Source organism: Oncorhynchus mykiss, chromosome 23, assembly GCF_057628025.1.
Source record: "Oncorhynchus mykiss isolate SJ-2025 chromosome 23, ASM5762802v1, whole genome shotgun sequence".
Classification (NCBI taxonomy): Eukaryota; Metazoa; Chordata; class Actinopteri; order Salmoniformes; family Salmonidae; genus Oncorhynchus; species Oncorhynchus mykiss.
The window spans coordinates 13,681,215-13,693,546 of NC_143044.1; the positions used below are offsets into that span (position 1 = coordinate 13,681,215).

The 12,332-nt window shown below is 43.9% G+C and overlaps 1 protein-coding gene across 2 annotated transcripts in view; it reads left to right on the forward strand.

Annotated features, from left to right (window-relative positions):
- LOC110502460 (apoptosis-stimulating of p53 protein 2) overlaps window positions 1-12,332 on the forward strand; it is a 53,401-nt gene that overhangs the window by 37,702 nt on the left and 3,367 nt on the right. The window contains exons 9-14 of one of the 2 annotated variants that reach the window (XM_021580484.3): window positions 1,501-1,548; window positions 2,205-2,400; window positions 4,345-4,455; window positions 4,694-4,818; window positions 5,019-5,424; window positions 9,640-10,478. In XM_021580484.3, coding sequence (XP_021436159.2) covers window positions 1,501-1,548; window positions 2,205-2,400; window positions 4,345-4,455; window positions 4,694-4,818; window positions 5,019-5,424; window positions 9,640-10,478 — 1,725 coding nt within the window. The remainder of the gene's footprint in view (window positions 1-1,500; window positions 1,549-2,204; window positions 2,401-4,344; window positions 4,456-4,693; window positions 4,819-5,018; window positions 5,425-9,639; window positions 10,479-12,332) is intronic. The other variant, XM_021580486.3, reaches the window with a different exon arrangement.

Below are 12,332 nucleotides of genomic sequence, written 5' to 3' on the forward strand. Positions count from 1 at the left end.
TTTTGTAGCTATATATATATATTCTTTAGTAAGTATCAAATAATATTTTTTCCAGTAATACACATACCAGTGATACATTCAGATAGAAAGAGCAGATGCATAATACCAGCAAGTCTTGATGAAATACACAACTATCTCCCTTACGAATTGTAAACTTAGCCTCTTATTAGCAGTTCACAAGGATAGGACCACCTTTAAACACCTTGACTTGTACTTGCTTGTCTGACCTTCCTGTTAGCATTGACCTTATGCTGCTTCACGACACTTCCTTATGTGGAGATTTTCTTCTTAGGTTGCAGGTAGGTGCAAAACTATTATCTGGCAGATGACAGGGCTTGCCAGGAATTGGGAATCTTGTAGACATTTTACAGCTGGGTGAGATTCTTCTTTCTCTCTTGCTTGTGAAGAGCATTGAGTTCTCACTGTAGCTCCCTCCAGTAACCACGAGCACAACTGTTCCTTGATTTTAACTGGCGGTTTTATTCTGTAGTTTTAGTCAGAATTATCACCTTCCATTAGAACTATAAAATAAATGAAAATACAGTTAAGCACACTCTTACAACTGTCTTGTCTTATGAGTCACTTATTAGCTTGAGTGCTTACAAGTGCTTACATACATCAAAAACGTTTAGCTGGACATAACAGTATCAGATTAAACACATGAATAAAGGAAAAATACTTCATTGGCTGCTTATTACAGAAGGGAGAAAATCAAAAACACTTTTTATTCCTGGCATGAATGTACGCTTCATCCTTAATTATTATAACGTTACAATCCTAACATACACGCTTCAACCTTTACGAACAACACCCGAAGACATGAAAAACCTAGCTAACCCAGCGTGGGATTGCATTCACTCGACAAGTGTGTTGCTACGATAATAATCCCCGTTACACGTAGTTCCGCTTGTCTTACCATTTCCCCCACATAGCGAACACGTAAGCAATTCAAGCAACAAAAAAAAACCATAGACTGACAGGTTAATTGTCAGTTACAACCAGGAGAAAATAATGTAATACATTATTAAAGAAGTCCACCATCTTTTGAAGTCCTCCTATGTTGAAGGGAAGAGCTGAGGTAAAGAAAGGGAGAGAGCTGAAGAGGTAAAAGTGTAATATGTATGTACTGTAGTTATTACAGATGAAAGCAGAGAAGCTGAAGGCTGAATAGAGCAGGACTCTTTGAGGAGGGGATTTAGTGACAGTCTGCCTCGAATTATAATGAGCAGGGCTTTTTCAGGCGGCCACAAAGAGCTGTTACATTTACCCTTCTCTCTGGCCAACGACACAGCAAGGGTCTGTCTGACATCACCTGGAAGGCATGTTTCAAACACATTGGTTGAGAAACGCTAGCCTGAAAGATGTCAGCCTAGAATCACCTCACCCTGCTCTGTCTGAACATATGGGAGGAACTGATCAATAGCGACTTATGTTCTTGTATGGGGTTTGACTACTAGTGTGTTCAACTGCTGTTGCATTTTGTGTTTTTGTTTTCTCAAGAATGGCTACCCTGGTAAGGAGAGGGCTTCAAAAGACACTCATCCCCAGGTACAGTAACTAATGGCAGAGCTGGACCTGACATAGACACACACTGATCTCTTCAGCATGACTTGGTAGAGCAGCAGCAGCCGTAGGATTATCTGCATTTCTGTTTCCAGTAGCGGAGTGCAGTTGATTTGATCTTGTTTTAAAGGGCTTGGGCTTGACTTATTTAATCTGCTCCGTTGCGTAATACCTCATTTTACACAACTGCTAAAGTTTGTTTTCTGAACCAAAAACGTTCGGAGAAAGACTTTGGTTATATTGGAACGTAAAAGAGAGCTCATAGTTTGGTCTGTTTTTTTTTTCTAAATGTTTCAAAGTTCAACTTGATCAGGCTTTATGTGGGGTAGTTGGAGTATTTTTCAACACTGTTTAGCTCCCTTAAATGAGCTTTTATCATATTTTCATCCATAACTTGTGTATTTAGGATAGTGGCAAATAGACTAACAGCTTAATCTACTACCAAGCTGAGGGAGATGCTTAAAAAATGTATTATTTATGTTTTTGTGCTGTACTTTTCACTCTTTACATACGGTGTCTGTCAGTGAGTGACCCTGTTGTTCCTCCACACTGATGACAAGCTGGATCTGCGTGTTTGGCTTGCTCTGAACTGTCTGTCTAACTCTCTCTCTCCCTCCCTCCATCTCTCTTTCTCCCTCTAGCTGCCCTCTGATTGTCCGGGGAGTCAGCAGCAGCATCAGGGTCCTTCTCGTGTGGCGGCTGTCGGCCCGTACATCCAGTCGTCCACCATGCCTCGCGGCCCAGTGAGACACGAGCTGCTGGTCAAACCTGCTGTCTACCCCGACGGCACCGCTAACATGCCTGCACAACCAGATCCCCAGGGCAAGGCCAACACAGGTGCGACAGTGACCTTAACCTTACACATGTTCATTTCACCTTTCCCCTCTCACTTCCTACCTCTTGGCCCTGGCAAACGTTTGCCTGACAATTCTTCTGCTGAAGTCTCCACTCCACCTCTTACGCTCACAGTCTCCTTTTAATTAAGGTACTCTATATCTCTACCTCAGCTTAGTGATGCATAAAATCCAGATGACGAGCTTGTACGAGGTTTGACATGTGACTGAGTTCCCAACCCTTAACAGGAGTTGAGGATTCTGAGATACCCCGGTTGGTAGATGGGCTCCGGTTGTAAAGTGACTCTGAGGTCAGAAGGTAACCTATGGACTTGGTGCTCTGGTGTGGCTACTTCCTCTACCAATGCCCCTAACCATAGATCTAGGATCGCATTACCCTGCTAATTTGAACCTGAACCATTCAGGGGATTGAAAAGATACCAGACCTCGAATCAGTGGTTATGTTGCTGTGTTGTGGTGCCCGTCTGAGATGGTAGCCTACCTTCTCCTTATCCATAATTCTTCAGCAACTAAATGGTGACTTATGTCTGTCAGGGTGGAATACCAGCCCTCATGTTGCTGTGTGATTGTGCATTCAGAGGTTGAAACAGGGAAAGCTCGGTAGTATCCTCTTCAGATTGGTCAAATAGCTACTATGAATTTACCTAATCTACAGGTAAAATAAAGGAAACACCAACATAGTCTTAATAGGATGGGCCAAAACAGCTTCAATGCCCAGATTCTTCAAGTGTCTGGAACACTGTTGGATGTAACACCATTCTTCCCTGAGAAATTCCATAATTTGGTGTTTTGTTGATGGTGGTGGAATATTCTGTCTCAGGCCTAGCTCCAGAATCTCCCATAAGTGTTCAATTGTGTTGAAATCTGGTGACTAAGACGGTCATGGCATATGGTTTACATCGTTGACATGCTCATCAAACCATTCAGTGACCACTCGTGCCCTGTGGATGGGGGCATTGTCATCCTATGGGGGCATAGCCAAAATAATGGCCTGCCCAACATTTTTATGCATGATAGGATGTTAATTGCTTAATTAACTCAGGAACCACACCTGTGTGGAAGCCCCTGCTTTCAAAAACGTTGTATCCATAATGTACTCGTGTTTCCATTATTTTGGCAGTTACCTTCACACTGGGCCCCCTGCTCTGGCCTATAACGGACCGAATCTTTAACACTAGATATCTGGATATCTAAGGCTCCTCTGCTTTTTGTCTCTCGTGCATTTTTGGTTATTTTAGAATCCATGTTCTTGCTTAAGCCTCTAAAAGAGCTGCGGGCTGAGATAAAAAGTACACACTCCCTCTGGTGTGGTGTGCTCCGGTTGAGTGTGTCCGCTTGTGCTTGCGGTTTGTTACCCTTTCAGGAGATTCTATGTGGGCAGAGAGAGAGAGTTGTGTGGGCGTGGAAATACGCTTTGAGTGGGTATGTTTGTTATGGAAGAAACATTTTTCTTTAGTATTGTCATCGTCATCTCTCTTTCTGCCAGATCTCTGTTGTTGTATGTGTTGCTGTGAGGCAATACTGCCTGTTTGTTGTATTAAACCGTGCCTGTTTCTATTCTCCTTCCACTCTGGATTCGGCAGCATTCTAAATGGGTCCGTTGGAACGAACACATTATCTCCAGCAGAACTGACAGTCTGACAACCATGTGGTTTCGGACTGGCCCGATCAGGTCTAAATCAGTTACTGAGGAAATTAGAAAGATGGAAAGAACTAGCTAGTTCTACCACATTTTGCGCTCCTGTACTGTCTTAATTCTGCTGAGAAAAGAGAAGATCCTGCCACAGGGTATTCCTATATAACCCAGCTTTGGCCAGACCCTTTCTAAATATAATTTTGCCTTCCATTGGTTTCAATTGAAAGTATTTTTAGAAAACACCCCTTAAACCACAACTTCCTAACCACCACCCTCACCCCCCTCTCTCAGCTAAATTGTCAGAGTGGGGCCCTTCTGGACCAGAGCCCAACAGCAGTATTCATGGGTCATCCTCCACACTGCCCAGAATGACCTCTCACCCCAACCCCAACACAGAGCAAGGTAACCACCCCACAGCACAACAACCACACATAAGTATGACTGTAGACTCGACAACACGATGACCAGATATGTAGTGGCCAAATCATATCCGCGAACCCACCCAAACATGAAGACTCAAATTGCCACTTTCCTTGAATATGCACTTAATTACTTACACAGTCCAGATAGGGTTTTGCTATTGTTTTCCCTGTATGTTTGCATAGTTATGTTTTACACCTGTGTTGTTGTGTGTGTGTAGATGAGACTGAGGGGATGAAGAAGGACAGGAGGGTGCGTCCCTTTTCCATGTTTGAGCCCACTGAGGTGCCCACCGCCTCCCTCCGCAAGAACCAGAGCAGTGACGACCTGGTCAGAGACACCCAGGTAAGAACTGTGGATCTCAACAAAAATGCCCCTTAGCTATTTTTACTGCAGACCCAATGGATGGTGCCCAGAATGTCAGAAAACTGAACATTTCTTAAACATGAACACTTAACATCAGGAGTTGTCCTTGATCAGTTGTGTGTGTGTGCATGCCATTCCTCTGTGGTCTAACCAGCTCCTCTCTATCCTCCTTTCCCCAGTCTGCTGCTAAACCCCCAGTTAAGGTTCCCCCACCCGTTGCCAGTAAACCCAAAGCCCCCAGTGGTGCCCCCTATGGCAAGCCAGGCTTCAACACAGGCACCTTCCCCAAGGCCAAGCCTCCCAGCCAGCACCAGCAATCCCAGGGGGGCCCACAGGCCCATGTCTCTCTGCCCCCCTCCCAGAGCCAGACCCTGCCTCTGCCCTCAAAGCAGGACCCCCCTCCGGCCGCCACCGTCAGACCCTTCACCCCAGAGCTGCCTAAAGACCTGATCAAGCCCCAGACCCTGACAGCCAGCTCCATCTACTCCATGTACACTCAGCAGCCCACCCCAGGCAAGCCCTTCCCACCGGCCTTGCAGGGGGCTCTCAACAGGAGCCAGAGCCGCGGCAACGGATTTGTCAGTGGTAAGACTACCTTCTGGTTCCTCTTCTGTTCCTGTTGACTTTATCATGGCTACAGTCTGTCTGGAGTCATTTGGCTATTTGTATTAAGACTTTGTCAATCAAGAAAGATGTGTGAACCATGGCTCCAAAGCATTTCACTGAACACCAGAGTACTAGAACCAGTCTTGTTTCTGTTCTTTTCTCTGTTTTACACTTACTGCAATAGTAACTCCTAACAGAGAGGTTAAAGCAGGCTGCCGTCAGTCTTATGTTAAGTACAAAGGAGAGTACGGTCATTGAATTTAGCCAGTGGAGAAGAGAGGGTCCTGACTCAGAACAAGCTGCAGTTAGTGAATCTAATTAAAGGTAATAATCCCCGAGGCATGGCAATCATTAAGTAAAATATCAAAGTGATCCTCATCATCACCCTGTTACTATTACCGGTTTGCATATGCAGATATGTCTGACTAGGTTTGTAATGAGTTAGTGTCACCTGTGGGATTTCTCCTCTAGAGTGAAACAGAGGACATGAACTCTCTGGGATCTGCTCTGCTCTGGCCAGGAAAAACTTGATGCCCTGGTTATGATAAGACAAACTACTTTTAGGATCTGACGAGCACCTAGAGGTATTACTGGTCAGGTCACATGATCAGAATAAACCCTTGGTCCTATCGGAGACTGGCTTTGTCTCAATCTTCAGAAGTGAGGTTTTTAGTGTGCTTGCACAATTTATTAAGAGTCCATAAGCCTGTCATCCCTGTGGAACTCCTTCAGGGCAAAGCCACCAACCTGACATGTTGACACACCACATCATCTCCATCTCCATCGAGTATGATTGTCCTCCATGGGGTCTTCCATGTGTTGAGTCTCTCCTTCGATAGCTGCCGCTTGTCCTCTGCGACACGTTGAAGATCTTTTTAGTGTAGGGCAGCTCCCTCAATAATTGCTTTTTCTTCAGTTGTCTGTTTTAATGCAGCGTGCTCCTAGTTTTTTTTTGTTTTTGTTTAATTTATATATATGAATAATTTATATATGCAAATTAATTACTTAAAAATCATACAATGTGATTTTCTGGAATTTTGTTTTAGATTCCGTCTCTGAGTTGAAGTGTAACTATGATAAAAATTACAGACCTCTACGTGCTTAGTAAGTAAGAACTTGCAAAATCGGCAGTGTATCAAATACTTGTTCTCCCCGCTGTATAACATTCTATTGGTTGCAATAATTTTGTATAATCATTTCAATTGAAAAAACTCTACATTTTGAATACAGCGTTGTTTACAGTATTGTTTTGTGTATCAGTTCATAAACCATGGAATCGGTACATCGAACATCTCTTCCCAACTATTTTGCAATCTATATGGCACGGCTGTACATTTGTTTGTCCTTAAATAAAAAAAATATACCAGTTTCATTTATTACACTTTTCTTTAGCCAATTTGGTCTTTAACACTTCTCGACAACATTCCGCTGAAATGGCAGCGCGCAAAATTCAAAAATATTTGTTAGAAATATTTAACTTTCACACATTAACAAGTGCAATATACCAAATGAAAGATAAACCTCTTGTTAATCTACCCATCGTGTCCGATTTCAAAAAGGCTTTACAGCGAAAGAACAACATATGATTATGTTAGGTCAGAGCCAAGTCACAAAAACACACAGCCATTTTTCCAGCCAAAGAGAGGAGTCACAAAAAGCAGAAATATAGATAAAAGGAATCACTAACCTTTGATGATCTTTGTCAGATGACACTCAAAGGACATCATGTTACACAATACATGTATGATTTGTTCAATACAGTGCATATTTATATCCAAAAATCTCAGTTTACATTGGCGTGTTACATCCAGTAATGTTTTGCTTCCACAACATCTGGTGATTTTGCAGACAGCCACATCAATTTACAGAAATAGTCATCATAAACTTTAATATAAGATACAAGTGTTATTCACAGAATTAAAGATATACTTCTCCTTAATGCAACCGCTGTGTCAGATTTCAAAAAAACTTTACGGAAAAAGCAAACCATGCAATAATCTGAGTACGGCGCTCAGACGACAAAACAAGCCAAAGAGATATCCGCCATGTTGTGGAGAACAAGACCACAACAGAAGTCAGAAATAGCATTATAAATATTCACTTACCTTTGATGATCTTCATCAGAATGCACTCTCAGGAATCCCAGTTCCACAATAAATGTTTGATTTGTTCGATAAAGTTAATAATTTATGTCCAAATAGCTCCTTGTTGTCAGCACGTTCAGCCCAGTAATCCAACTTCATGACGCACGAGCAGACGAAAAGTCAAAAAGTTCCGTTACAGTCCGTAGAAACATGTCAAACGATGTATAGAATCAATCTTTAGGATGTTTTTAACATACATTTTCATAAACTACAAACCTCTTTCCCACTTCCTGGTTGGATATTTCTCAGGTTATCGCCTGCCATATGAGTTCTGTTATACTCACAGACATCATTCAACCAGTTTTAGAAATTTCAGAGTGTATTATATCCAAATCTTCTAATTATATGCATATATTAGCAACTGGGACTGAGTAGCAGGCAGTTTACTCTGGGCACACTTTTCATCCAAACGTGAAAATGCTGCCCCCTATCCCAAACAGGTTAATGCAGGGCCGACAGACAGGTCTATGAAGGCCATTTACAATGGCAGCTTTTGTTCCAACCATTTCTGTTGTTAGCGTGCTGTGATGATCATATCTGCAGTTCCACTGGATGGGCGGAAGCCACACTGCGATTCTGGGAGTACTTCCTCAGACTGGTCTAGCAGTCGGTTGGCAAGGACATGTGCAACTACTTTGCATGTGGTTTACAGGAGGGAGATGCCTCTGTAGTTCCCACACTCTGCCTTGTCTCCCTTTTTGAAGATTGTCACTATCAGAGCATCCATGAGCTCTTGGGGTAGTTTTTCCTTGTCCCAGATCTTCAGGAGCAGGGCATGTATGTGGTGGGGTGCTAAAAATACAAGAAAACCCATTGGGCCTCTGTTACCAGAATGCTAACAATTATCACAAACTAATAGCAAAATCACATGCACGCTGTTAGCTAAATGCTAACGAGCGAAAATGAACAAACTTATTGCAAAAATAAATCCAGTTCATAAAGTTATACAAGCATAGCTAGTAGCTACCTAATGTCATTTTTGTGAGTGTGGATGGACATTTACAAGTGAAAGTGAATAAGACACATTGTGCAATTGAACAAAGTAGTGATGCATGTTTTTCTGAAGGAAAAGCAGCATGTGTACAGAGGACAAAGGGGAGAAGAACGGAGGAGGAAAAAGATGCTAGCACTGTGGTCACCAAACGGTTAATCACTATCAACTGGTTAATCTTCAAGGCACTCCTAGTCGATCAATAAACATTTCTGTAGAAAAGCCAATGATGAAGGCGTAAAGGCTTGTGCTCTTTTTTCCGTGTTATTCGTGTTGCGCTGTTGGCAGTAGGTGCACTTGTTTCAGAAGACATGCGCACCAGGTAGGCAAAGTGTCCCCATTTTGATGCATTTCATTTTTCTGAAAAGATTCACTCCACCTACCCGGCAGACTGGGAGATCTGTGGCTAAATTGAGTGTGCCTACTGCGCTGATTAATCGAATAGCTCAAATCACGACCCCGGCCACAGCAAAGTTTGATACTGGCATATGTGAGATTTCTGGTCATTTAAAACCATGACCAGAGAGAGACTGTCAAAGAATACAGCAGAGCTGCTGTTTTTATTAGTGAGTTCATGTCTTCATGTTTTTAAATTTTGCAGTCAGAATGACTGCTCATTAGCTTGAAGGAGGTCCCTCGGGGCCCAGCGATGCTTCTGTTAATCTCGGGAGACTGATACAAGGGCAGCAACCACATGGTCCTTAACAGATAGGGTCCGGGTCCAGTGGCATGTAAAAAACTGTCAGTGTGCCCTTGAGCAAGGCACTTAACCCTAATTTGCTCAAGAGGCGACATACTACTATGGCTTTCCTGTAAAACAATACATTTCACTACACCTGTGTGTGTGTGACAATAAAACATATTTTTTAAATTATTTTATAGACTGCCTGGATGATATTCTTAAAAGATTCAAATGTTACATGTTCTCCAACTGTGGTCCTGGTGTGTCATTGTTTATTAGCAGGAAAAAAGGTTGTCTCTTTGTTGTTTTTATAAAGCTTGCATTAAATCCTAACCGATTCTCTCTTTTTATTTCTGTGTCTCTCTCTGTGTGTGAAGTGTACGGTAAGCCCGTGATCCCCAGCGGAGGCCCCCAGCACCCAGAGAACCCTTACTGCGAGCAGCGACACTCCCCAGACCAGCACTCTGAGGTGGACCACGGGGCCCCCCATGTCCCCCCCACCGAGGGCCAGCAGGGGGAGACAGAGCGCACCCCTCGTCCCCTCAGCCCCACCAAGCTGTTGCCCTTCATCTCCAACCCTTACCGCCACCAGAGCGATGGGGACCTGGAGGCCCTCAGGAAGAAGCTGTACAACGCCCCGCGGCCCTTGAAGAAACGCAGCTCTATCACAGAGCCCGAGGGCCCCGCGGGGCCCAACATCCAGAAACTGCTATACCAGAAGACCACACTGGCTGCTATGGAGACCATCCTCACCACGCCCACCACACCCGAGGCTGTGAAGGAGGAGGGAGGGGCAGGGCCTGATGTTCCAGGGGCCCAGATTGGTGGGGATAGCATCCAACCGGAGAGTGTAACACTTGAGGCTTGTGAAGTCCTGCCCCCTTCCCCTAACCTCCTCCCCCCACTCCCCGCAGAGCACACTCCCCCACCAGCCATCCCAAAGAAAGACCGAGAGGAGTTCACTCCGCCTCCCCATCCGGCCCATCCTGCACCGCGACCAGACCAGCCCCTGCTCCCTGCACCGCCCCCTGTTGCTGCTGTTGGCATGGAGGAGCCCACCCCACCCAGCCTGACCCCTCCTCCAGAGAGTTTCACGGAGGAGTTCCCCCCCTACCCCCCACCACCCTACCCCAGCGGGACTGGACAGGAGAGCCTGGGGGAGGACACTCTCAGCATGCAGGCACCAGAGGTCACCGGACAGGTCACATTGCCACCTGTAAGAAACCTAAGTTACACTGTTGTTTTAATGATAATGATACATTTCATTTTAAGTGCCTTCCATGACATTCATAAACATCAGCTCGCAATCAGACACATTTAACACCAGTAGCAAATCAAACACATCCACTCTACGTCTTAAGCCATAGCATGTATTAACAGTAGCCGACTGTACTCTACATTAATACATTAATCCTGATCGAGTGCAGTAGGAAGTAGAACCTATTCAATCTTCGCCCGTCCAAGGGTGACAATGAAATGAGCTTTGGTTATTTTCTAGCCATGTAAGTAAACAACATGCTGCATTCCATTGTTGATCCCATCTAAGCTGGTTTATCAGTGGGGTCCTACTAAGGCTGGGCGATATGGCCAAAATATCATATCACAGTATTTAAATAAAAAAAATGGATGGTATGACTATTTGACGGTGTTGAATAACAAAAGTTCTAAATTTGCTTTGAGTAGTGCGTGACCCTAGGGTGTCAACACATTCTAAGTGATTTTAATGGGTCTTCTCCATTCTGATTGTTTTACTGTTCAATTCAACCAAAAATTATTTTCAATTTCTACATTTCCTGCACTTATTTGAGATCATTTCCGCACTGCCACGTAGAGCAGATTTAGGCAAACAATCCAAGCCTTATTTTTAACCAAATGTTGCAATTGCGATTTACAAGGCTCGTCGCTTTACAAGGCTCATCGCGCTCTAGCGACTCCTTGTGGTGGCCCGGGCACCTACAGGCTGACCTTGGTCGTCAGTTGAACAGTGTTTCCTCCGACACATTGGTGCAGCCGGCATCCGGGTTAAGGGAGCGGGTGTTAAGAGGTGTGGTTTGGCAGTTCATGTTTCAGAGGACGTATGACTCGACCTTCACCTCCTGAGCCCATTGGGGAGTTGCAGCGATGAGACAAGATAAAAATTGGAGAGAAAAATGCAATGAGTTCTAAAAAAGAAAATACTAACTAGCTGTTTGCAGATGTAAGAAACACAAACTAATAGTGTAATTATACAACACTTGTGGATTTATATTAAAAAGCAAAGTGAAACAGCATCGTTGTCATCAACATTGTTGCATGTGCTGCATTGACCATGCAGACTGAACTCAAGTGTCTCATGGTCGAGGAACAACAAATGTTCTCCTTGAGTGACGGGACGAGGCTAGGTCTGTGTGAAAAGCGACATGGAGAAAGAGAGCGTAGAGAGATGACTCAAGTAGTGAAGTGAACTATAAAAATTGACGTTACACACAACGTACCACATTTAAACAAACATTCAAATACTGTTCTAGAAGGTAAAGTAAAAACCCAAACCTGTCCGTGCATCACTACCTGTAAATTGTAAAAATACGGTATACTACCCAGTAACAGGTCTATAATAGGTCCTACCCTAGGAGTGTTGATGAATGGTCTGATCCATTTTTGCCTCCCAGTCCCTGCTCTCTTCCACTGAACCTCTCTTCCACTGAACCCAATGGGCCCCTGTTAAGACCCAAAAAGGGCCCTTTCTTTCATGGTGCCAGTAATAACCATAATCTGGTTGAGTAATAATCAGGTTGCTTAGTGAAACCAGTTGTTTTTTCACTGATTTGGTCCCCTCACAATAAGCTCAGTACTGAGCTAGGAGCTGAAGGAACAGGTCACTCATACCTTTTCTCTCTTTTAAGCCAGGGTATTCACATTCAATGGATACTCTGGATGCTCTATCGAATCGTTTTTGCAACGTGTTTATTATTCTTTAGCATGGTGTTGCATTGTGGGCCATTCATATGAACTGAGCATTGATTTGGAATGTGGCTCAAGGACCTCCATATATCATCTCTCTATCCGTTTGAGCACAGATGGGACCGGGCAC